This window comes from Trachemys scripta, chromosome 6, assembly GCF_013100865.1.
Source record: "Trachemys scripta elegans isolate TJP31775 chromosome 6, CAS_Tse_1.0, whole genome shotgun sequence".
Classification (NCBI taxonomy): Eukaryota; Metazoa; Chordata; order Testudines; family Emydidae; genus Trachemys; species Trachemys scripta.
In genome coordinates this window covers 126,616,198-126,643,147 of record NC_048303.1, presented here as the reverse complement: position 1 = coordinate 126,643,147, position 26,950 = coordinate 126,616,198, and the positions used below count along the sequence as shown (strand labels likewise).

The window sequence follows — 26,950 nt, the reverse complement described above, 5'->3', positions numbered from 1 at the left end:
TTGGTGGAATATATCCACTAGACTGGCAGTCCTAAAGTCATCTAACTACCTTCAGAATATGTACCAGCACATGCTGGACTGTACGTGACACTCACATTACCCTGCCACAATGTGCTTCATTTCTGAGTTGGATACCCACAGGTCTGGAAGACTAGGTTAATTTTTCTTGCCCATTCAAATGATTGTCCTCTCTGCACAAGTAGCCAACATGTTTACCAGTTAGTTCCAATTCTGGGGTAATTTTGTAGTGGAGACAATTATTCATGAGGAAATCATTTGAGACTAACAACTCATTGCACATAGGTCAGGCCAGCCAACACATAGTAAAGATTTGGACCCACTTACTTTGAATTTATAAGCAGTCTACTAGCACCTGTTTTTAAATGCTGCACCAAGAAAATTACTCATGTAGGTCTTTGAACGCAAGAGCCAAAGAGAACAAAGTTATTACAATGATTCCAGTTGTACTATGGTTTACACAAACTTACTAGGACATCTTCAGAAGCTCATTGCTTTCAGGTTTCCAGACACCTCTCACCAACTGCTCGAAGTTAGAGATTAAGCCACCACCAGCTCCTGAAAATCCAATAAATTATAACATGTCTCAGTGGTACGGTCTCTTAGTGACTAAGGCCATGTCTACGCTGGCAATTGAATGACAAAACTTTTGTCTTAAACACCCGTCCCTCCCCCAAAAGAGGAAAGTTTTGCTGCGACAAGTGTCAGTGTGAACAGTGCGTTGTTGGCAGGAGAGACACAGCCATGTCGCTAAAAGCTGTGTAGTGTAGACAAGGTGGATAAAAAACGATTTAAAAATTATATATACCTGATTTTTTTGATAAAATGCTTTTTGAGGAAAAACTTAGCTAAAAGATAGTTTTTAATTAAGATACATTATAGCTCAAAGATATCTCATCATGGAATAGGGATTATAAATTCTAATTCTATAATATGAGACAGTATTCATGTAATGTTTAAGAAAAGTTTTGTAAATGAGTTCCAATAGTTCATGGATTAGGGACCCAATCTTATGGGGTTCCAGGAGCTTCTGTATAGATTATTTAGACTAATCTTTCTATCTACCCAACGGGACTCAGTGCTCAGACTAGAATATACCATCAGAGATGCTTAGTTTTGCAGTTCTCAAACTGTGGATTTGTGTCTCCAGATGTAACATGCTTGTTAACAGCAAAAATGTTTTTAAATAAATAAATAAATATACATACATACAGAGGTGAGAAACATAACAGACCTCAACCCTATTGTCCCTCTGCAAATTTGTGTACACACAGTCAATCCCTTACCTCTCTCTAAAAGTGAAAAGTTTCAAAAAGTTCAATGACTAGAAGATTGTTGGGGGCGGAATAGATCTGGACAAGGAGAAGAAGTCTGGAGATAAATGTGAGAAGGGAGGGACAGGCAGTAGAAACAAAAGTGAAACCGTTTGAGCAGCATACAACTCCTCACTTAACGTTGTAGTTAAAGTTGCATTTTTTCAGGAACATAAGTAAAATGATGTGAAGCGAATTCAATTTCCCCATAAGAATGGATGTAAATGGGGGGTTAAGTTCCAGGGAAATTTTTTTTGGCCATACAGTACAGTACTGTGGTTGGGAGGTGCCCCACACAGGCACAGCCCACTGGCACTGCAGACAATGAGGCAGGCAAGGAGGCTGAAGGTGTTGTAAGCTAGGAGAAGCACGTTGCGCAGCAGCGGCAGCTTCCCCTACTCTGCAAGCACCAGGGGCGGGGGGGGGAAGGGGACTGCCCATGCCACCCCTTCCCCCAAGCCCCCACCCTTAACCCGCCTCTTCTTCCCCCCCTCCCCCTTTACTCTGCACGCTGTGTCCTCGCTCCTCTCCCCCCGCCCCACATCTCCTGCCTGCAGCAATCAGCTGGTTTGGGCGTTCAGAAGGCAGAGGAGGGAGGGGGAGCCTACACACCGAGTCCTCGCTCCTCCCCCCTCTCTCCTGAACACTGCAAGCCAGCTTATTGCCATGGGCAGGAGGCAGGGGGAAGGCGCTGATCCACGGGGTCTGCCGGTGGGCGGGAGGGGCAAAGGGGAGCTGATGGGGGACTGCCAGCTGTGGACAAAGCAGGCAGCCAAACGATGTTATAGCGAAGCATTGCACAACTTTACATGGAGCATGTTCTGTAATTGAGCAGGGATGCAAGATCGAAACAACTTTAAGCGAGAGGACATTAAATGGGGAGTTACTGTATTCCAGAAGTCTTGAGATCTCCCTGAGCGTAGCCTTCATTGATTTGAGATCTACTATACCATTCTCTCACTAGAAGGGAAAACCTATAACGGCAGCAGGCCATAAGAGAGAACCAGTTTGGGAATATTTTAATGAAGTTCCTCTACCTGTGGGTAAGACAGGCATGCGTACAAAATGCAAACAGTGCAACAAAGAAATGCAAGGCCTGGTTGCCGGAATGAAACAACATTGTGAGAAGTGTTCCTTCTCAGGAGGAAGCTGCGTCGAAGATGATGAAAGGAACGTGTCTGAACATGCAGGATCTTTAGGCTGGTAAACTTTTTTATTTCATACTTCCTTCTTAAGGACTGCCTGTCTTCCTTCTGGACTATTCTTGAATTCTCATGTTTGAGCAAAAAACAGTTGGTACTCTATGGTACTAGCATTTTAGATGCAGTTGTGATAAAAAATAAATAGCTGAAATAGGCAGATCTTCCTTTAAAGTAGTACTGTCAGTGAATGCAATGGGTAATACTAAATGAGCAGTACGGTAATAATAATTAAAAAACTGCATTGACTTATTTTGTTTAGGACAATCCATCCTCAACATACAGGATTCTGAAGACTATCCACCTCCAAGATCACCATCATTTTCTAGAGTTTCAGAGTTATCTGCCAATGATAGTGGGTTTCAGTCACATCATGTATGTCACATTGCTACAAGTGACATACTGTGGCTAAAAGAAAAAAAAAATCTCCATCATCCAGAAACAACCATAGATAAGAACCAGCAGATTACAAAAAGATGAAAAAATTGCCTGGTTTATTTATGCAACAAACTCTCCTTTCCGTAGGACTGAGAACCCACACTTCATTAACATGGTTCAGTCATTAAGACAGGATACAGTCCATCCAACAGAGCAGATGTCACAGGCAAATTGCTGGATAAAGTGTATGAAAGAGAAATTGAGCAGTGTGCAAAAGGTCTAGAGCGTTAAATTGTTAACCTGAGTCTTGATGGGTGGAGCAATGTCCACAATGGTCCTGTTGTATGTGCTTGTGTGACAACAGAAGACAGGAATGTCTTCCTTACAGAAACAACTGATACATCAGGAAATGCACACACTGCAGAATACTGACAAGAAGTAGCAGTAACAATTATAACAAACGGCGAACAAAAATTCAAATGTCTAGTACGCAGCTTGGTCACAGATAATGCTGCAAATGTATCCAAGAGGAGAAGAAATTATTAGAAGAGAATCCCAAGCTAATAACATACGGTTGCAGTGCTCATTTGATGCACCTCCTAGCCAAAGACTTCAATGTTCCAGAAATAAAGGCTAATGTGGTTGAAATTGCAAAATACTTCCGTAACAACTACTGTGCAGCAGCTGCTCTGAAAAAAGTGGGAGGAACCAAGCTAACTCTCCCACAAGACATGCGATGGAACTCAGTAGTGGACTGTTTTGAGCACCATATCAAGAACTGGCCTAATCCGATGACAGTTTGTGAACAAAATGGTGAAAAAGTAGATGGCTCTGTCACAGCCAAAGTTCTCAACATTGGGCTTCAGAGAAATGTTGAACACATGCTGAGTACCCTGAAGCCTATTTCTGTAGCCTTGAACAAAATGCAGGGAAATAGCTGTTTTATTGCTGACGCTGTTGAAATTTGGAAGGAAATGATTGAGATCTTAAAAAGAGAAATATAAAATGACAGAGTTAAATTACAGCATTAAAAAAAATGAATGGGACACGCACTATCTCCAGCTCATTTTCTTGCAAATATTCTCAGTGCTCTGGACCAGGGTCAAACCTTAACTGCTGAAGAAGAGTTGGCAGCTATGACATGGACATCCAGCAATCATCCCTCCATAATGCCAACTATAATTAGCTTCAGAGCTAAGGGTGAACCATTCAAGAAATATATGTTTGGTGATATTTTAAAGAAAGTCCCACCAGTTCACTGGGGGAAGTCACTTAAGCAATTGGATTCAGAGACTGATAAAGTGATAATCTCACATTTAACAGCAGTAGCTACTTCTGCCAGTGTAGAAAGAATATTTTCCTTTGGACTAATTCATTCCAAATTGAGAAATCGTTTGGGACCTGAAAAGGCAGGAAAGCTTGTTCTTCTCTTCCAGATTATGAACAAACAGGAAAATGAAGGTGAAGACGACTGAGTTAGCTGCAGAAGCCAATATTTTAAGTTTCTCATGTTGACCTAGCTGACAGTCTATTTAATTTTTGTTTTTGTTTTTTTAAATATCAAGAATACATAATAATGTTACGTTATTTAGTTAAATAAAACAATTTAAATGTCTGTCTGGTGACGCTCTCCTCCTAATACAGTATAGCAAGAAAATCCTCTAAATATTAATGATCAGCCTGTTGAATTGGAGATAGTTCACCTCCCAATGACCTCTCAAATATCTGCTTCAATTACCTTTGGTAAAGGAAATAACCAAACAATCATTCATTTTCTAATATAGCTGTAAAACTAATCTGAAAAGTTTTCAAAATAAATCACTTTGAAAATGTATAGTGTGTACCTTCTAAAAATGAAACCTACATCTATCTCCGAGTTGTGAAGAATATGTATTAAGGTTATAACAACCAACAAGAATGCACTTTTACGTAGAATTCCATGATTAAATCAAGTCTTCCTGACTAGTGATTTAAATCAAATCCACCCTGAGTGTAGACAAGCCCACTACAGTAGTATTTAACTTCAAGGGAAAGAGAAACTACACAAAAATGAGGAAGCTAGTTACACAGAAATTAAAAGGTATATTCGCAAGAGCAAAATGCCTGAAAGCTGCAAGGAAACCCCTAATTAAAAAATATAGTAAGGTTACCAAAAAAGTTTCATTATGGCTAAACAGAGTAAAAGAGATTAGAGGCAAAAAGACATCCTTTAAAAATTGGAAGTCAAATCCTACTGAGGAAAATAGAAATGAGCATAAAGTCTGGCAAATCAAGTGTGGTAGTATAATCAGGCAGGCCAAAAAAGATTTTGAAGAGCTACTAGCAAAAGATAAAATATTTTTTGCTGTTAGTTTTTGTAAGAACATCAGAAGCAAGAAGTCTGCCAAACAATCAATCAGTGAAGCCATTGGACGATCGAGGAGCTAAAGGAAGACAAGACCATTACAGAGAAGCTACATGAATTCTTTGCATCAGTCTTCACTGCAGAGGATGTGTGGGAGATTCCCACACTCGAGCTCTTCTTTGTAGGTGACCGATCTGAGGAACTGTCCCAGATTGAGGTATCGATAGAGGTGGTTTTGGACCAAACTGAAAAATTAAACACTAATAAGTCACCAGGACCAGATGGTATTTACTTAATAGTTCTGAAGGAACTCAAATGTGAAATAGCAGAGCTACTAACTATGGTACATAATCTATCACTTAAAACAGCTTCTGTACCAGATGGCTGGAGGACAGCTAATGTGATGCCAATTTTTAAAAAAGGCTCCAGAAGTAATCCTGGCAATTACAAGCCAGTAAGCCTAACTTCAGTACCAGGCAAACTGGTTGAAACTATATTAAAGAACAGAATTACCAGACACATAGATGAACACAATTTGTTAGGGAAGAGTCAACATGGCTTTTGTAAAGGGAAATCATGCCTCACTACTCTATTAGAATTTTTGAAGGGGTCATTGGACTTTCAGAAAGTCTTTGACAAGGCCCCTCACCAAAGACGCTTAAGCAAAGTAAGCAGTCATGGGATAAGAGGGACGGTCCTGTCATGGATCAGTAACTGGTTAAAAGACAGGAAACAAAGGAAAGGAATAAATGGCTAGTTTTCAGAATGGAGAGAGGTAAATAGTGGGATCCCCCAAGGGTCTGTACTGGGTCCAGTGCTATTCAACGTATTCACAAATTACCTGGAAAAAAGGCGTAAACAGGGAGGTGGCAAAATTTGCAGATACAAAGTTACTCAAGGTAGTTAGCAAGTCCAAATCAGACTGCAAATAGTTACAAAAGGTTCTCACAAAACTGGATGACTGGGCAACAAAATGGCAGATGAAATTCAATGTTGATAAATGCAAAGTAATGCGTGTTGGAAAACAATCCCAACTATACATACAAAATGATAGGGTCTAAATTAGTTGTTAGCACTAAGGAAGAGATCCTGGAGTCTTTGTAGATAGTTCTTTGAAAACATCTGCTCAATGTGCAGCCGCACTCAAAAAAGCTCATGGAATGTTAGGAACCATTAAGAAAGGGATAGATAAGAAGACAGAAAATATCATAATGACACTATATAAATCCATGGTATGCTAAACCTTGAATACTGTGTGCAGTTCTGATCACCCCACTTCAAAAAAAGATATATCAGAATTGGAATAGGTACAGAGAAGGGCAACAAAAATTAAGGGTATGGAACAACTTCCATATGAGGAGAGATTAATAAGACTTTTCAGCATGGAAAAGAGATGACTAAGGGGGGAGGGTATGATAGAGGTCTATAAAATCATGACCAGTGTAGAGAAAAAGTGTTATTTACCCCTTCACATAACACAAGAACCAGGGGTCACCCAGTGAAATTAATAGGCAGCAGGTTTAAAAACAATCAAAAGGAAGTTCTACTTCACACAACGCACAGTCAAGCTTTGGAACTTGTTGCCAGGGGATATTGTGAAGGCCAAAACTGTAACTGGGTAAAAAAAAAAAAAAAAAAAAAAAAATTAGGTAAGTTCATTGAGGATAGGTCCATCTATGGCTATTAGCCAAAATGCTCAGGGATGAAACCCCATGCTCTGAGTGTTTTAAGCCTCTAGCTGCCAGATGCTGGGAGTGGATAATAGGGGATGGAGCAGTCACTAAATTGCCCTGTTTATTGCCTCTGAAGCATCTGGCATTGGCCACTGTCAGAAGACAGGACACTGGGCTAGAAGGACCACTGGTCTGACCCATTATGGCCATTCTTATGAAAATCCATTTTCTTCCAGGATCGTAGATGGCAATTTATATATAGGCATACAAATATGGGGAAGAGAGCAAGCATGCGTGCACACATCCCAATACAAAATCTAGAAGATTTCCATTATAGGGAAAATAATCAAAGATTACGAGAAGTATGTGTGTACGTGCATGTAGAGGAAGTAAGGCATAAGAAGAATGGGGCACTCTATCTGTTCAGTAAACACTAACAAATCCAACACAAGTTAGAATTACTTTTGTTAACGTGTCTGTGGGCTCCCAAGCAGAGTGGAAATAAACTACAATGCAGAGCTCAAAGAATAAAGCCAGAGTTGAGCCAGTGGTCTCTCTACTGTAGTGGGATATAAAGTACAAGAGTAAAGCAAACACTGCTGCTCTGAAGTGTACAATACATTTCTAGATATACTATGTGGTAGTTATTTAATTTAGGAGACAACTCGATTAGATGAGATAAAATGCCTCTAGTGTGTTCAATCTGATTAAAGTATTGGGACATACAAAAAAATTAGAAAAGTAACAGTCCTGCTATATAGAAGTGCGACTTCTGTAAGAACAGTTCCATTGAAAAGTTTATGATTATAATGAGCAAGTTATATATAGCCTTGTTGATTCCTTTTGCCATCAACCACCAAATCCTAAAGATCCTTAAATGGGGACAGGCATCTTTCCTCTTAAGGGCTAGGCATGGTTCCCTCCAAAGCCAGTCAATGCCATCCCTCAACTGACCAGAGAAATTGCTGCACAGACACACAGGCTTTCCCTCAGTGAGGGACAACAGTTTGAATTTAAGGGTACCATTCCCACATGGTAGATCATGGTGTTATTGCTAAGACCACATGGTTCACAATTTAAATACCACTTTAAACTTCACAATTCAACAGAACAAGAGATTTTACACATTACCTCTGGCCCAGCCAACAGCTACCATGATAAGCCAGGCATTTTTGTAGTGGCTGTTTGCATGTGCAACTCCAGCTGTTATTTTCCAAGTCCTAGTCACTTCTTTCATTCCTGCAATCATCAGTCGAAGAGGCAGAAAGGAAAAGCATCGGTAGACTATGTCATGTGGACAAAAAAATACAAGATACCTGAAATTTAGAAGAAAATTTCTACTTAAAATCTCTTGGCAACAAAGTTACTCTCCTAAAGCATCTTTTAAAAATAAATTTTGGAGTATCACTAAGATTTCTTTAATATTATCCCTATACGCCATATGTCCTTTAGTGCTTTAGCTCCAAATTGAAAATTAGAATAGTCCCTTTTTAGAATTTACCTAATTAAATCTCTTTTTGGGTATTTATACTGCACCCATCACCTGATATTTGAGCACCTAAAATATAAGGTCATTACACAAAATATATTCCCAAAACACATCATAAATTGTTTATCAAGGTTTCCTTAAAGTACAATAGAATAAATTGAACCCATCCTTGAAATGGAACATTTCTTTAAGCTTATAGATCACCAAGATTCCTCTCTCAAGTTGCTATCCAGCTTGAATGTTGGTTTATTGTTTAAAAAAGTAAATTTTGTGTAAACATTTGAGCTTCTTTGGATTGTTAAAATAGTATTAGAGCAGAATGGGAATTCATTTATATTCTGACACAGGGCTCTCATACTGCCAGTGACACAAAATTATATAACTTTAGCAAGACTGCCATCCCTTGTTAAAGTCAATGCCAGTTGTGATTTAAAGCTATTTTCAAATACATTTCACTTCTTACAGTGAGCAGGGCTTTCAGCTTTTTGAACTTTCAGAATATGGGGCTAAGCAAACTGTTGTAGTTTTCTTTAAAGAAGAACACTGGTATGCAGTGTTCCAAAGTTAAGGATTCTACAGCCACGAGCTCCAATTTATCCGAAATGGGCTCTTTTACCCCACTTGCCATTTCCACCGCAAGTGGGCTGGACTTCAGGATGGTCCTTTGTAGTCTCATGTTTTAACAATTCAAGGACACTCATATGTTCAAACAATTTACTTTTTATAACAATACCAAAATTGTAACAAAAACCTTACATATTTTACTTTCATAGCCTTTTCATTTTTAGATTATACTACCATTTTTTTATTTAACTGGGTTTGATTCACAGTCATAGGTCCAGTGCCTTAAACTGAGTGCACTATTGTTGGGGACTGTATACTTAAATCAGTCTTTACAGTTTCATTGCTGCCCAAGATGGAAAATCACATACTGGATGTGAACTGCAGCCCCTTGGAAATCAGTACAGCTGCTCCAGCACAATAGGACAAGAAGCAGTTGGTGTGTGGAGCTCTATTTTGTCCCTACTCAGTTCTTCTGGGGAGCAAGTCTCTTGGCTAGGCCTTGAAAAGAGAAAGCACCCTCCTTGCAAAGCCTGAGATCTAGCATGTCTTCCTATTTCTTGAGACCTATGTGACTCTCTAGTACCATTGACTGGGACTATTCTGAAGACAAAACGCCACATGAAAGCTGTGCTCAGGACTTGCTGGCAGAGGAGATCTAGGTCTTTGCAGGAATTAAACCCATGTCCTTGAAATCCCAAAGGGGGAGAAAGAGAGGAACCAGTGATGGGGAAGTTGAAACTGTTGAGGCACATATTCAAAAATTTGGATCTGCCCCCCATAGTTTTCAATGCCTTCCTCCAGTGCAAGGGTAGATGCCCTCTCCCAAACAAGAGAATTGAAGTTCTGGATTCAATAATTATGACTGACTGTATGCAATCATTGAATATATCTGAATAGCAACATAGGCTTGAGGATACCTTAGCATAATCTAAACCTTTAAAAATGAGAAGTAAAAGGACTGAGTAAAATAATTTGTATGACTTCATCTGCACAATAACCCATTTCTTATGTGCAACAGATGTCACAAGTTGCATTACTGCATGATTACTGTTCAAATAAGAGCACATCTGCATCCACTTTTTTCTTTTGCACTGACTAGTGATCTGTTCTCTCCCCCCCCCCCCCACATATATGAAAGCAATTATTGAACTTAATTGTTCCATGGTATATGAGAAAAAGAGTGACCATGCATCAGTGCATGATAGTGTGGATGCAGATTGTATTGTGCAACTGCTATTTATTATAGCCAATTAAACCTCTGGATAGTGAACACAAACTCTGGCGATTGGTAAATTGTAATCACATACTGGGGGTAAGAATCATAGAATATCAGTGTTAGAAGGGACCTCAGGAGATCATCTAGTCCAACTCCCTGCTCAAAGCAGGACCAATCCCCAGACAGATTTTTGCCCCGTATCCCTGCATGGCTCCCTCAAGGATTGCGCTCACAATCCTGGGTTTAGCAGGCCAATGCTCAAACCACTGAGCTAAGAGTTCGATCCAGCGCTAAGGCTTTTTTACCCTGAAGCGTTCTGCAAGAGGCTGCAACTGCATGCCAATATGGTCAGTCATGCAAAATAAAAATCACAACTGAACTGAAATACTGAAGTTAAGAATGTTAAATGGTTAGTGAACAACTGAAAAACAAGGAGTTCTGCTCAGATTAGTCTTCAGTTTCACAAAATGGTTCTTTTTAAAATCAAATTAATAATTCAGTGACACTTGATCTGCACGTATGTCTGTATATTTAAGAATTTGTTCATTAATAAGTCAAGCACTACCTATTGCAAGTGTTATAGATATTTTTAATCCATTTTATAAAATTCATGGTTGCCTCCATCCAGCTCAAGGGAACATTTAATATTTTGTTTCACTATGCAATTTGTATGTGATTGGTGTAATAATTACAAACAACTACATATGCAAAGTATTTGTGGCTGACTATTGAATTGCTAACATTTACTTTCACAGCATTCTCCCATGCTAGTGGTTCCTTCATACAAATGCTACTGCAGAGTGACAATATCTACACTGGACAAAATTAATTCTTGTATAAGCAGGTGTTGCAGTATACGAGTCTCACCTCCCTACTCCAAGGGATTAATTTGCCTTAATATTTTTGTACTACTCACCCTACTTAATAATTAACTTATTAATGGAAGTTATTAAAAAGCCCATAAATTGTGGGGAAATTCAAATGGATTTTACCAGTTTTAGGTGTTTTGTATTGGTGCTGTAATTATGAAGCATAGTATTTGTTTTTGCAATATCAAAAAACAGAATAAAATAGTTTACTGAAAAACTAGACCATCCACAGCATTCTGTTGAACAATGGCAGAATCATCCACAGTTCTCTATTTTGTGTTATTTTCTACTATCCTCCAAACACTTATTTTATGCAACTACCAACGGCTACCAGTAGATGTTGCTATTCCACATAATGTTTTAAAATGTTATTGTTTTCTCTATCTGGTAATTCAGCATCTAAGTGTCACATTACTAGTTTATATATTAGGGTATGAATTCTGCTTTATTTTACTTTAAGACCAAATAGGAATCATATAATAAGTCAATGTAAAGTTCTAGTAGCGAGCAAGAATGACAGGTTTTTTTACATAACTAAATAGTTCTAAAGGTTTCATAACGTTTGTATTGGGTCATGAGCAATAGACACCATTTTCACTTAAGTCTGATTTAACAATACATTTGGTTTATATACCGTCGTCTTTGCTCTTTCACATCTTTTGGTGGATTGTCAAAACAGACTCCAACGAGAAACAGCTGAGTTTAAATTAATATGCAAACTAGGTACCATTAACTTGGGTTTGAATAGAGACAGAGTGGCTGGGTCATTACACATATTGAATCTATTTACTCATGTTAAGTATCCTCACCCCTTCTTGTCAACTGCCTAAAATGGGCCATCTTGATTATCACTACAAACGGTTTTTTTCCTCCTGCTGATAATGCCTCATCTTAATTAATTAGCCTCTTACATTTGGTATAGCTACTTCCACCTTTTCATGTTCTCTGTATGTATATATATTTCTTACTATATGTTCCATTCTATGCATCTGATGAAGTGGGCTGTAGCCCACGAAAGCTTATGCTCAAATAAATTTGTTAGTCTCTAAGGTGCCACAAGTACTCCTGTTCTTTTTGCAGATACAGACTAACACGACTGCTACTCTGAAACCTAACATTAAAAAAGTCACTTGTGAAAACAGTATACCTATTCCAGTTACATGTAACACTCAAGATTACAGAATATATATTTCTCTTTTTTCCCCAGTTTGCATACCATTTTACTGTTTTCCCTGGATGCACCCAAACAGGACTCTGTCCTTTGCGCATCTCATTCAGCAAGAGTACAAATGTTTTAAAATAAAAATGTGCTTTTATAACAGGCTGCAATTATAAAGCCAGTAGGAGGACTGAGGGAACACATAGTACCTGATACTATTTAGTCTTTTATAATTGACTAGATTTCAAGGAGACCGTGTCCTTAAATAAATCAATAATTAACTTTCTTGTAACCGGTTTCTAAAAGTAAATTCTAAATAGGGATTTGTAAGTTTGAAGTTTTGTTCAGAAAATATATTTTAAAGCAAATTAAACCAACAACTATTACAAGACTACATTCAGAAAGTAGCTTTCATCTCTTCCACCTGAGTAAGTCAATGAACAAACTCTCATCTCATTTAACAAAACAAGAGTATAAAATAGAATCGTAGGACTGGAAGGGACCTCAAGAGATCTAATCCAGTTCTCTGCACCCATGGCAGGACTAAGTATTATCTAGACCATCCCTGACAGGTGTTTGTCTAACCTGCTCTTAAAAATCTCCAAGGAGGGAAATTCCACAACCTCCCTGGGCAATCTATTTCAGTGCTTAACTACCCTGACCCTTGCTTCAATTTAAGCCCATTGCTTCTTGTCCTATCCTCAGAGATTAAAGGAGAACAATTTATGTCCCTCCTCCTTGTAACAACCTTTTATGAACTTGAAAATTTATGTCACCTCTCCGTCTTCTCTTCTCCAGACTAAACAAACCCAGTTTTTTCAATCTTCCCTCATAGATCATGTTTTCTAGACCTTTAATCATTTTTGTTGCTCTTCTCTGGACTCTCTCCAGTTTGTCAACATCTTTCCTGAAATGCGGCGCCCAGAACTGGACACAATACTCCAGCTGAGGCCTAATCAGCACGGAGTAGAGCTGAAGAATTACTTCTTGTTTCTTGCTTACAACACTCCTGCTAATACATCCCAGAATGATGTTCGCTTTTTTTTTTTTTTTTTTTTTTGCACAAACTCATATTTAGCTTGTGGTCCACTATGACCTTTCCACAGTACTCCTTCCTAGGCAGTCATTTCCGATGTGTGCAACGGATTGTTCCTTCCTAAGTGGAGTACTTTGTATCTGTCCTTATTGAATTTCATCCTATTTCCTTCAGACCACTTCTCCAGTTTAATCCAGATCATTTTGAATTATAATCCTATCCTCCAAAGCACTTGCAACCCGTCCCAGCTTGGTATTGTCCACTTATAAAGTTTTGCGTTCTCTCTGTATCATTATCAACATCATTGAAGAAGGTATTGAACAGAACCGGACCCAGAACTGGTCCCTGTGGGACTGCTTTTGATATGCCCTTCCAGCTTGACTATGAATCACTGATAGCTACTCTCTGGGAATGGTTTTCCAAATAGTTATGCATGCCCCTTATAGTAATTTCATCTAGGTTGTATTTTCCTCGTTTATGAGAAGATCATGTGAGACAGTATCAAAAGCTTTACTAAAGTCAAGATATATCACATATACCACTTCCCCTCATCCACAAAGATTGTTACCCTGTAAAAAGAAAGCTATTAGGTTGGTTTGACATGATTTGTTCTTGACAAATCCATGCTGATGGTTACTTATCACTTTATTATCTTCTCACTGTCTGTAAAGTGACTGCTTAATTATTTGCTCCATTATCTTTCTGGGTCCCGAAGTTAAGCTGACTAACTGTAATTACACGGGTTGTCCTTATTTCCTGTATTTGCCCTTTTCCAGCCCTCTGGAATCTCTCCTGTCTTCCATAACTTTTCGAAGATGATCACTAATGGCTCAAATATCTCTTCCGTCAGCTCCTTGAGTATTCTAGGATGTATTTCATCAGGTTCTGGTGACTTGAAGACATCTAATTTATCTAAGTAATTTTTAACTTGTTCTTTCCCTATTTTAACCTCTGATCCTACCTCATTTTCACTGGCATTCATTATGTTAGACGTCCAATCGCTAACCAATCTTTTTGGTGAAAGCAAACAAAAAAGTCATTTAGCACGTCTGCCATTTCCACATTTTCTGTTATTGTTTCCCTTCTCATTGAGTAATGGGCCTGCCCTGTCCTTCCTCTTGCTTTTAAACGTATTCGTACAATATTTTCTTGTGATCCTTTATGTCTCTAGCTAGTTTAATCTCGTTTTGTGCCTTGGGCTTTCTAATTTTGTCCCTACATACTTGTTTTATTTGTTTATATTCATACTTTGTAATTTGACCTTGTTTCCACTTTTTGTTGTACTCTTTTTTTGAGTTTCAGATCGTTGAAGATCTCCTGGTTAAGCCAGGGTGGTCTCTTGCCATACTTCCTATCTTTCCTACGCAGTGGGATAGTTTGCTCTTGTGCCCTTAATGTCTCTCTGAAAAATGGCCAACTCTCTTCAACTGTTTTTCCCCTTGGACTTGCTTCCCAAGCAGTCTTAACTACCAACTCCCAGAGCACTCGATTCTCACTTTACTCCATTTCTCACTTACTTCCTCCACTCTATCTATTCTATCTATCTACAATGACTGCTACTATTAGTAGGCTATACTTGTTCTTCTTAAGCTAAGTTTCAAAGGAACTAGGCTAAGCTCTGTTTCCCCAAGTTTTATTCTTAGTTTATTGGGTTTTGATTTAAGTTTAACTTAGTCAAGTAAATCCTAGTCAGCTCTGAACCACAAGGCTGTTCCTGTGTCTCTTGCCACAGGAAAGGGTGTGAGTATATTAACCAAAGCTTTGTTGCAAATAATACTATATCATCATATGTATCTTTTGAATAGCAGTAATGCAATTGTAACTTTGTAACACTGGTTATTTTACCATTTACTTACTATTATTAATTTTAATAACTCTTTAAGGCTATATCTGTCTCCTGTCATACCCCTGAGGGTCCTTCGTAAATTCTGTGAAGTGTGATTCAGGACAAAAACTTTTATCTTCTGATCAAACAAATTGGCGAGCCTAAAACCCATACTAATTCATATTGATAATTATTAATATTATTATTAAAACCAAAAAAATAAAATAAATTAGATTAATTAAATTCCCATATTATCCAAATTAATATTATCAGTACACCCTAAATCAGGCTACACAGAGAATGAAAGATAATTTTGCTCCTTCAAGAGAGTCAAGCTGCTTCCATTAATTCCAATCAGCATTAACTCTGAAGCCTCTCTGACTGAATCCACACCAGGGGTTTTGTATCTAGGGAGGTTTTTTGCTACAGTTACCCCATTGTCGCTTACTATTGGTGGAGCTGTAGCAGCTGCATAAGCACTTTATATAAGTGTGCACACAGTACGAGTTTACTAATACAAAAAACAAAGGTACTTATTTTATACTCTTGTGCATGCTTACCAGACTGAAGATGCCAGGAAGATATTAGTGCTGTTTGCAAGGAACCCTACCGGAGGCTCTGCAAGCATCAAGGAAGACAGAACAGACCCACCAAAGCAGTAAAGCATAGCACTAAACCAACATGCAATCGGGCTCTGGCGTGACACCTCCACTGCTCCTGAAATAAAGCAAAGTAAAAGGGCAGCATGTAAATGACATTTGTCCAAGACAAATAAGACGGTATCAAACATACCAAATTTTAAAACTTTTTAAAATGTCAGTAACATCCAAATAGTTTAGACACAGGCTTGGTTTGTTTGATAAGATTACACATCATTGAAGATAAGCACTGAATATCAGGTAATATTATAAACGATGATGCAAAATTCTACACATCAATCCCCTCACAAAGGCAAATATGTTCAGGAAAGATCAGGAAAAAAAAAAAAACCCACCTATGCATGAGAACTTGATTGCCAAAATATTGCTATGAAACCTACTAGCAACAACAAACCTCTAGATTGTACTCAACGATGCCTTTCATAAGACAACCCCAAAACACTTTACAATGGGTAGTATCTTCACAGTGCAAATGAAGCACAGAAAGTTGAGTGACCCACAGTAACATTTTACTGACCTAGTACATCAAGTCTTGTGATCCATCTAGCCTGATATCTAGTCTTTCAGTGGCTAGTACCAGATGTTTCAGGGAAAGGTGAAAGAAAAGTTCTCTTAAAAGTATTTATACTGTTTAATATTACTGTGGATGTTACTATTCATATAAATAGCTAATCCTTGGCTTCAAAAGTATATTGAATCTACAAGTTCCAAAGGTTAATTAGATGTTGCATAAAAGATTCAAAGTATATTGAATCTACAAGTTCCAAAGGTTAATTAGTATCAGGGGGTAGCCGTGTTAGTCTGTATCTACAAAAACAACAAGGAGTCTGGTGGCACCTTAGGCCTGGTCTATACTACCCGCCTGAATCGGCGGGTAGAAATCGACCTCTCGGGGATCGATTTATCGCGTCCCATCGGGACGCGACAATCGATCCCCGAATCGGCGCTCTAACTCCACCAGCGGAGGTGGTAGTAAGCGCCGCCGACAAAAAGCGGCAGAAGTCGATTTTGCCGCCGTCCTCACAACGGGGTAAGTCGGCTGTAATACGTCGAATTCAGCTACGCTATTCACGTAGCTGAATTTGCGTATCTTAAATCGACTCCCCGCTGTAGTGTAGATGTACCCTTAAAGACTAACAGATTTATTTGGGCATAAGCTTTCGTGAGTAAAAACCTCACTTCTTCGGATGCATAGAGTGAAAGGTTAATTAGATGTCGCATCAGTTTAAAATCTTTCAAAGCTTTTTGTGTGTCCCCTTATTCTATTATAATGGATAAAAATGACTGCCCTTTTATACGTCATTTATTCTTTTATATCTGATGTCCTCACATTCATCTCCTCAATGAACTATATACTTTTTAAAAACCTCTGAGAAACCTTGCAATGCTCTAATCCAGGGGTTCTCAAACTGGGCATCGTGACCCCTTAAAGTGTCGCAAGGTTATTATGTGGGGGGAGGTCGCAAGCTGTCAGGCTCCACCCCAGCATTCATAATAGTGTTTTTATTTATTTTTTTATTTATATATATATATAAAGTGTTTTTAATTTATTGGGGGGGGGATCACACTTAGAGGCTTCCTGTGTGAAAGGGGTCACCAATACAAAAGTTTGAGAACCACTGCTCTAATCATTGTCATTCTCCCCTCTTCCCCCAGACCCTTTTTATTTCTGATGTATCTAGAGCTGGCCAAATTTTCCAAAGTTAAAATTTGAAATGTCATCAAAATGTGACTGTTTTGCATTTTCAACCAGTTCTAATTATATACTTTTTAAAACGAGGTGACCAGAATTGAACAATACACACCAGTAATTTATAGAATTGGATCCAAATATTTTCAATATATACTATACTCACTTCTTAATACAACCTAACATTGCCTGGTTTTCTGTCTCCTCCTGAGCATGGAGCAGATGTCTTCACTGAACTATCCACAATGACAAAGATCTTTGTTCCTGAGTAGCTAGAGTTCATTTAGAACTTATTACTGAGATTAGTTCAAATGATTACTTTCAATATGCACCACCCCGCACTTAACTACACTGAATATCATCTGGCATCATGTCACCAAATTGCCTAGGTAAGATAGGCCATTCATTAATTCCTCATTGAATTCTTGTCACGACTAAGCTAAATAACGTTATGCCTCCTTTTATGCTGACCTAGATTGGATTTACAAGCAGCTTCAATGGAAACAAAATTAAACTTAATGTGCCCTCTTGCCAGGTCAAACATAAAAAGGCCTGATACGTCTTCAAACTTCACAGCAGCCAGACATAATAGTTTAATTCAGATAGCATAAAAGCAATTAGAAACCTCTTATGAAGGCTGCAAACATTTCTTTAGTGGCTAAGATGACATCTGCAAGCAAATCTAACATTCCTGCACAACATGGTCTACTAAAGGGAGATACCATAACCAACATGGTTGCCCTTCACAGATATAGTTCACTGTCATAATTTGAAGCCATGAGCAGCATTCTTTCTGCCCCCTGAAGACAATGGGTGTGTGCCAAGACAAAAAAGAGTTACCCAGCACCAAAGTGCAGGGCAGATCCTGAAGCATCAAGGATGCCTAGTGAAACAAGACACTAAAGCACATTATTTTAATCAGAGTATCAACACCTGAGCTAGTCTCCCAACCTCTTCTCCAGAAGCTGAAATATTCAGGGACCAGTAATCTGGTAACATCAACATTTTAATGACTGCATACCATCATTTCCATCTCCTGATACTTCCCAAACTGCTGAAGTAATGGAGTTTTTCTTCCAGATCTTGGAATGCCTGACATCTGAGTGGTGCAGGATTCCTAATAAAGGAATCCTTAATCTACTGAAATTTAGTTCTCGTGATCCCACCTCAAAAAAGATACAGTATATTATAATTGGAGAAAGTACAGAGAAGGGTATCATAAATGATTAAGGGTATGGAACAGCTTCCATAGGAAAAGAGATTAATAAAACAGATTTTTCAGCTCGGAAGAGTGGTGGCTAAGGGGAGATTTTATAGACCTCTATCATATCATGAATGGTGTGGAGAAAGTAAATAAGGAAGTATTATTTACTCCTTCACATAACACAAGAACCAGGAGTCACCCAATGAAATTAATAGGTAGCAGGTTTATAACAAACAAAAGGAAACATCTTCACACAACAGTCACCTTGTGGAACTCATTGCAGGGGATGTTGTGAAGGCAAAACTATAACGGGGGTCAAAAAAGAATGAGTTCATGGAGGATAGATCCATCAACGGGTATTAGCCAAGTTGGCAGGGCTGCAACCCCATGCTCTGGGTGTCCCTAGATTCTGACTGCAGAAGCTGGGAGTGGACGACAGGAGATGGATCACTCAACGATTGCTTGTTCTGTTCATTCCCTCTGAAGCACCTGGCATTGGCCACTGTTAGAAGACAGGATACTGAGCTAGATGGACCATTGGTCTGATCCAGTATGGTTTTTCTTCTGTTCTTAAAATCTGCCACTTCCAAAGTATAAAACAGCATCTGAAACCTATTTTGCTCCCATAAGCCCCACTAAATTCACACCCTCTAGCTCAAGTAAACCCTAGAAAGCATTCACCAATCTTCACCCATCCTCACAAACACACAGCTAGTGTCTGGCAAGTTTACACACACATAATTGACACCAAATCACTCTTCCCAACCAGCTGTCTGCCTGCAGCCTATACAGATACACAACGGGTGACAGACCACCAGCTAGCTATATCTCTTTCAAGACAGCATGAACTGCAATGAGAAACTGACAGAGATGCACTTTTAGTTGCTGATCCTACAGACCTCCCAAAGCAAGATAGCAGCAGGGAGAGGGAGAAACAGAATGCAAAGTGGAAAAGAAAAAGGTTGCAGAGAAAAAAAAAACCACACGCTAAGACAAAGCAGAAATATCAGTCGCAGTGGTAGGTGTTCACACTTTATCAGATCACTTTCATTGTTGAACGCAATCTACCATCCAATAGTTTGTTCAGAACTGCAATCTAACCTAAAAGTACATTTGGGATAAAGGAGGCCTGGAGAGGGAAAAAGGATAGCTACATTCATCAGAAAAAGAAGCAGTGATGGAATCCTCTCCACCCTACTACATAATTATGTACTTTTGAAGCGGTTTACTCCCAAACTTTCCTAAAACCCTGGGGGAAACAAAGCTTAATTTGTATAGGGGACTACAGAACATTCTATCTGAACTAGTATTTCTGGTACTGTTAGAATTCATTGCATGCACTAGACTTTTCTGACCACTATTATTTCTAAGACAGTAGTAAGCAGAACAAGGTCTTTCTGAAGACTGCTATACTTACGCTATGTCCTGCCCCTAGAAAACATCCACCACTTAAATCTGTGGTTAGAGTTTTGGAATACTTGCTTTAAACATTGATATTGCCATATCATAAATTCATATGTTTCTCCTTAAAAATAGAGCTCATTTGGTATGAGCTCATACCCACAGCAGATCTATGCATTACCACAAGAGATTTGGCTGATAGAAACATTTGTTTATTGACATCAGATTTACTCTTATTGCTTGTACTTTTGCTCTGTAATCGCTTTGCTTAGTTTTGTATTTAAAAATAGCCTTAAATGTGTATCAGCCTTGTATATAGCCTTGGCTGGGATGATTTAGTTGGTATTGGTCCTGCTTTGAGCAGGGGATTGGACGAGATGACCTCCTGAGGTCTCTTCCAACACTAATATTCTATGATCAGCAGACAGTGTTAAACTCTTGATTATTAGTCCCAGATTATGAAACAATAAATTCCTCTGATTACTACAGCTCCTGAGTGTGAGATGGTTCTCAAGTCAATATTCCAGTTCTGACAGCTAGACTCTGTATCATAATGGCAGCCAGCCTAAGGACAGTAGTTTGGTAAATACTCAAGATGTGGATACTGGGCTTAAGGGAAATTCTTGATATTGCAGGCATGTAACTAACAGGGGAAAAGATGAAGGCAGCTTTGATTAACAGGATCAATAAGTATATGGAGATAAGCACCCTGCATACCTATGTATGTGATAAAATAACTTTTTGATTGCTAGAAAGATTTATGGATTTTTATCAATTCTACTTTGAAGCATTCCTAGCTCACACCTTGGTTTAGTCACATTAGCCCTAAAAGGACAAAAACAATCACTCTCATCCAGCACCATTTTTATAATCAAGTTAAGGGCATTCATGCACTGCACTCTCGCAGACTGAAATGTTGGGACTACTGCCTCCTATTACATACTAAGGTATTCTCTCCCCCTTTCCTAGTTTGTAGAGAAGGGAGGCAAAAATTTAATCTCATCCTCAGATCCTAGAATCTTCCTTATATAGAGATGCATGACCATTCATGGAGAAAGTTTTAAAATTGCTTTCCCTACAATTATATGGACTTAATTTGTCTGCAGGGATATGGGAGATTGACATTGTGTTCTGACATTTTTCAGGGGGTGATTCAACTTAAATGTGTATCTGACTACCAGGGAATAGGAGGGAGAGAAGAGGAAGAGAGTATATCTTGGGGATGGGGGAGGAGACTAATCTCACGCTCAACAAGTCTCAGATGGTCAGGATTCAAAGGTACTTTCAAGTTACTATTCAAAATATTGCTTTGTTGAACTGGACAGATGAATATGGGCTATAACATCTCAGTAATCTCTTCATAGAAATATGGTTATAATATGAATATGGCATAACTAAAATGTACTTTATGCAAGATGACTTGGTAAGATATCATTGGAAAGGCTATTATTTATTGAACATGAATAACCAATTGGTATGCATGTATCATTTCTGTATTTAAAGTCTGGAATATTGACTATAACAATTACAACTGTGTACACTTGGGGGAATGGTCACCAGACAGTAAGCAATCAGACTTAATGGGCCATTAGAAAAAGACCATGAGTCTGAAGATGTGGATCTCCCATCTGCCTGCAGTTCCTTCCTGTGGACATTGCAAATAAACCTGGTTTCATAGTTGCTTTGACACTGCAAGGTCAGGTGATAAGATCACCTGATCCAAAATACCACCTTGAACACTGCTGGTACTTTTCCTCTGTAGGGGAATGGGGATCAAACAAAGGTTTCCCACCTTAAGTAGATCCTTTTTAAGGCTGGCGAGGGGGTTATCTAGACTCTCCTCCATTGCCTACCCAAGAAGGACTGCTGAAAGAACCTGAAGGGACATAGGAACCAACCTGAGGGGAAAGGCAGGGGTGAGTCCAGACTGAGAAAGGGGTCTGCTCTATAAGAAATAACGAACTCCAAGCTACAGAATCTCTGCAACTTGCCTAAAACTACATTTAGGGTGAGAAATTACTTCTTAAATCCAGTCTTTTTAAGATCTTAAGCTTAGTATGCATTTTTCTTTTATTTGCTCAGTAATCTGCTTTGTTCTGTTTGCCGTCCCTTATAATCACTTAAAATCTGCCTTTTATAGTTAATACATTTGTTTTATTATTAAACCCAGTTTGTGCAATTTCTAACGGGGGGCAAGAAATTGTGCATCTCTCTCTTAACATTGAGGGAGAGGGCGAATTTTTATGAGCATGCGCTGTGCAAATCTTTCTATACAGCGCAAGACAATATTATTTGGCGTTTATCTCCCAAAAGGGGTGTGCAAGAGAGTGCTAGGTGAATCCTCTCACAGAGGTGACTTCAGTCTGTGTCTGCAGCTGCATGTGGCCCTACCTGTGTGTGTGCTACAAGAGGCCGGAGAGCCTAATTCAGCAAAACAGGGAGAGGGAATCCAGGTTGGTGGAGCAGGAGGGGCTCAGTGAAACCCCAGTACATCAGGTGTCCTCCCAGGGGGGGGGGGGGACCAACCCATCCCAATTACCATAACTTCCTTCCACATTTTACCTTTTTAAGTCAGTCTACAATTTCCATTGCAGCTTCTAAATATTTTTGAATTAAAATCAAGTTTTGTTTTTTCCCCTCCTCCTCTTATAAGCCCTAAATTACATTTGGTAAAGTAAAGTGAAAGTGTCCCTAGATATGTACAAACAAGAAAGCAAGCAATATTAAATGTAATCTCTGCTCTAAGCATAGGAAAACGAATAGTTGCCAAAGGGAGAGAGAAGAGTTATACTAAGAGAAAGGTACATTTCCAGCCCACAGATTACAAGCAAATGAAATTCAAAAGATAAAGATGCCCTCTAATTATCCTTTTAAAACTACCCTTGAACCATGAGAAGACACCTATTGACAAAAAAAATGCACAAGTGGATCAAAGGCAACACACAGTCCTTACAGTATTCACTTAATTGGAATAGTCACAAAAGGCTGCATTTCTAATCATAGATACAAGCAAATATCCAGTAAAGTCAGCTATTATATCTGAACTCCAGCACAAAAGCCAAGTTTACAAAACAGACACCAACTATTATCTTGGAGTTTCAAATTTAAACATAAAATACAGACTGTAAAGATTTAATATGTATTGCATGATTTGTTTTACAATACGGCAATAATTATTAGTGTTCAAAATCAGAGGATATCTGTTCAGCTTGAATTCTATCATCACTGGTTTGGGCATTAAAGTTGCAGTTAATTAAGTTTAATTGTAATTGACAAGGTTAACAAAGGAGATAATGATTTGGGTGAACTATCAGGTTCGCTTAATGACACAGGTGAAGTGTATAAAACTGTCATTAGATCCAGATCCCATATAATAAAAAGAGGATACAGCATACAGGAGGGGAAGACATGCAGAATACGGGGTAGTTTTGGTTTTTTAAATATTTATTTGGATTTCTACTATAATAAAAGGGGCACCTATCCAGAGCTCTGCCCCCTCCCCCCCACATACATTACAAAACCAGAAATAAATTGAACAGCAGCTTACCTGTCTGCCAGCCACCAGGACTAACCCCCCAACAAAACAATTGCCCTCCCCCTGCATTAAAAGGTATAAATTGATTAAACTTGCAGCATGCCCTTCACACCAGAACACATGGCTATTTAAGATTGAGGAAAGGAACTTATTACAGAGCTGAGGGACCCTCACAGAGAATACACTACCATCTCTTTTAACCATGCTCCACCTCTTAAATTAAGGAGGATCCACCTAGCACACCTCCACTAATCACAACTGTGGCAATAAGGCACAAGGAGAGAGGCAGTATCTCAAGCTATTTAGGGCTTTATAGATCAAACATAACATTTAAAATTCAATCAGGAAACCAAAAGGTAGCCCATGTAAATCACTGAGTACAGGTATCATGTACTGCAACTGGGAAGTACCATTTAATAGGCAGACTACTGCATTCTGCACTTGCCTTAGTTTCTGGACAGATTAAAGTTACAGCCCCGTGCAGAATGTATTGTATTTATCCAGTCTTTGAGTGACAAAGGTATGTATCACAATAACAGTTCACATCCAAAAAACCTGAGAGTTTTCCAGCCAGGTGCAGACACTAAAGAAGCATTCCTGGACACTGCTGCCATATGATCATTTAACAGTACCTGGGGATGCAGTAACACACCACTTCACAAGTGACAGGCACACCTCTCAAATATAGGTGTAGAAATAATCCTTTCAATATCTTCCAATAGCTTCCTCCAACCTACCAACATCACAGCCACTGCAGTTATTAAATCACTTGTAAAAAGAACAGGAGTACTTGGGGCACCTTAGAGACTAACAAATGTATTTGAGCATAAGTGATAATCGACATGACCCATAGGTGTGAGGATACTTAACATGGGCAAAGATTCAATTAGTGTAATGATCCAACCATTCCCAGTCTGTTTAAACCTAAGTTAATTGTATCTAATTTGCATATTAATTCAAGTTCAGCAGTCTCTCTTTGGAGTCTGTTTTTGAATTTTTTTTTTTGTTGTTGCAAAATTGCCACCTATGGCAGAGAGGCATTGCTAGCACATGATGGCATATATCACATTGGCAGATGTGCAGGTGAACGAGCCCCTGATGGCATGGTTGATGTGATTAGGTCCTATGATGGTGTCACTTGAATAGATACGTGGCCAGAGTTGGCATCGGGCTTTGTTGCAAGGATAGGTTCCTGGGTTTGTATGGTGTGTGGTTGCTGGTGAGTATTTGCTTTAGGTTGGGAGGCTGTCTGTAAGCGAGGATTGGCCTGTCTCCCAAGATCTGCCATATACATTGGCCAAACCGGACAGTATCTACCCAAAAGAATAAATGGACACAAATCTGACATCAGGAATCATAACATTCAAAAACCAGTGGGAAAACACTTCAACCTCTCCAACCACTCAGTGACAGACTTGAAGGTGGCAATTTTACAACAACAAAAAACTTCAAAAACAGACTCCAAGTTCAGCAGTCTCTCTTTGAATTAATATGCAAATTAGATACAATTAACTTAGGTTTAAACAGAGACTGGGAATGGTTGGGTCATTACACTAATTGAATCTATTTCCCCATGATAAGTATCCTCACACCTTCTATGGGTCATGTCGATTATCACTTCAAAAGTTGTTTTTTTTCTTCTGCTGATGATAGCTCATCTCAATTGATTGGCCTCTTACAGTTGGTCTGGCTACTCCCACCTTTTCACGTTCTCTGTATGTATAAATATCTTCTGTGTGTTCCATTCTATGCATCCGATGAAGTGGGCTGTAGCCCACGAAAGCTTATGCTCAAATAAATTTGTTAGTCTCTAAGGTGCCACAAGTACTCCTGTTCTTTTTGCAGATACAGAATAACACGGCTGCTACTCTGAAATAAATTACTTGTGTGCGCGCATGTCACTGAGTCACCAGGGCGATGCTCTGGAACTACTCCGTATGAAGCCAGTTGGGACTCTGGGGGAGCCTCCTCTCTCTGAGCATACTGTCGCCAGGGCAAGAAGCTTACACAGCTTCGACCTTCCTGGATCTGACCTCGGAGCATTCAGCATCCCCTTCCACACCATGCGCTTCCCACAGTGAGTCCACCTGGGCGGGACTCCTGGGGAAGCCAGAGGGCCCTGCACCCCAACTCCGCAGTCAGATGTGACTATCAGCCAGCCAGTAAAACAGAAGGTTTATTAGTTGACAGGAACACAGCGTCAGACAGAACTTGTTGGCTGAAAGTCACTGATTTCTGTGCTTAGTCCATCTTGGGGGAAGGAGAGCGCAGAACCAGGCCCCTAGCCCTCCCCCTGTGCCCCAAGCCAGCCAAGACTGACTTGCTTCCAGCTGCCTGGCCCCTGCCCTGCCCGTTGCTCCTCCTCCAGCCTTTGTCTCACTTCCCTGGCCAAGAGTCACCTAGTCGCATCCCCCTCCTGGGTCTCAGGTTACAAAGGGACGGCCACAGCATCCGTGCAGGCAGCTGGGGCAGCCCCCGCTGAAGTCACGCACCCTTATTCCCACCACCTAGACATTTGTGCAATACACAGGGAAACTGAGGCACACACAGCATTCCTGCAAAACAGTAAGACTCACATACAACATAACAAGGGAAAATCCATACTATGTCACAGCTTCGAGACTGAACTGAGCAGGGTCACTTTAGCCAGTGACCTGGGGAAGTTCAGGCCTCCCTCTCTGGGACAAAGCATCAGCTATAACATTTGCACTCCCCTTAACATGGACCACCTCCATCTCATAATCCTGGAAGGCCAGACTCCACCTCAGGAGCTTGGCATTGGCCCCTCTCATCTGGTGCAGCCACAGCAAGGCGAGTGGTCCGGATACACCGTGAAGCGCCACCCAAATAGATCCAGCTGCAGCCTTTTAAAAGCCCACTCCATGGTCAGGCATTTCTTTTCTATGGCTTCATAGCCCTGCTCCCGGGGCAGCAGGTTCCTGCTCAGGTACATGATGGGGTTTCTCTCCCTCTTTGCATTGGCTTGCCTCAGCACCGCGCCCAGCCCTGTGTCTGGGGCATCGGTGAACACCATAAAGGGCTTGTCAAAGTCTGGTTTTCCCAGCTCCGGGCCCTTGACCAGATCCTCCTTCAGCATGCAGAGCGCCTTCTGGCACTGCCCAGTCCAGACCAGCTTGTCTGGCTTAGCCTTCTTGCATAGATGGGAGCAGACACAGAGCTAAAATGGGGCACAAACCTCTGGTAGTGCCCCACCATCCTAATAAAGGCCTGGGCCTATTTCTTAGTCTGGGGAGCAGGCCAGTCCCCACCTTGGCCAGCTCTGGCTTTAGGCAGCCACTCCCCACCTTGTGGCCCAGGTTCAACACCTCTGCTAACTCCACCATGCAGGTCCCAGCTTTTACAGCCAGCCCTGCATCC

The 26,950-nt window shown here is 39.8% G+C and overlaps 1 protein-coding gene across 1 annotated transcript in view; it reads right to left on the bottom strand.

The window, feature by feature from the left end:
- Window positions 1-26,950, bottom strand: part of TMEM38B (transmembrane protein 38B) — a 39,232-nt gene that overhangs the window by 8,160 nt on the left and 4,122 nt on the right. Inside the window, exons 2-4 of the mRNA XM_034774097.1 lie at window positions 15,644-15,800; window positions 8,057-8,241; window positions 489-576 (exon numbers count right to left, since the gene is read on the bottom strand). Of these exons, the coding sequence (XP_034629988.1) occupies window positions 489-576; window positions 8,057-8,241; window positions 15,644-15,750 (380 nt within the window). The 5' untranslated portion in view covers window positions 15,751-15,800. The remainder of the gene's footprint in view (window positions 1-488; window positions 577-8,056; window positions 8,242-15,643; window positions 15,801-26,950) is intronic.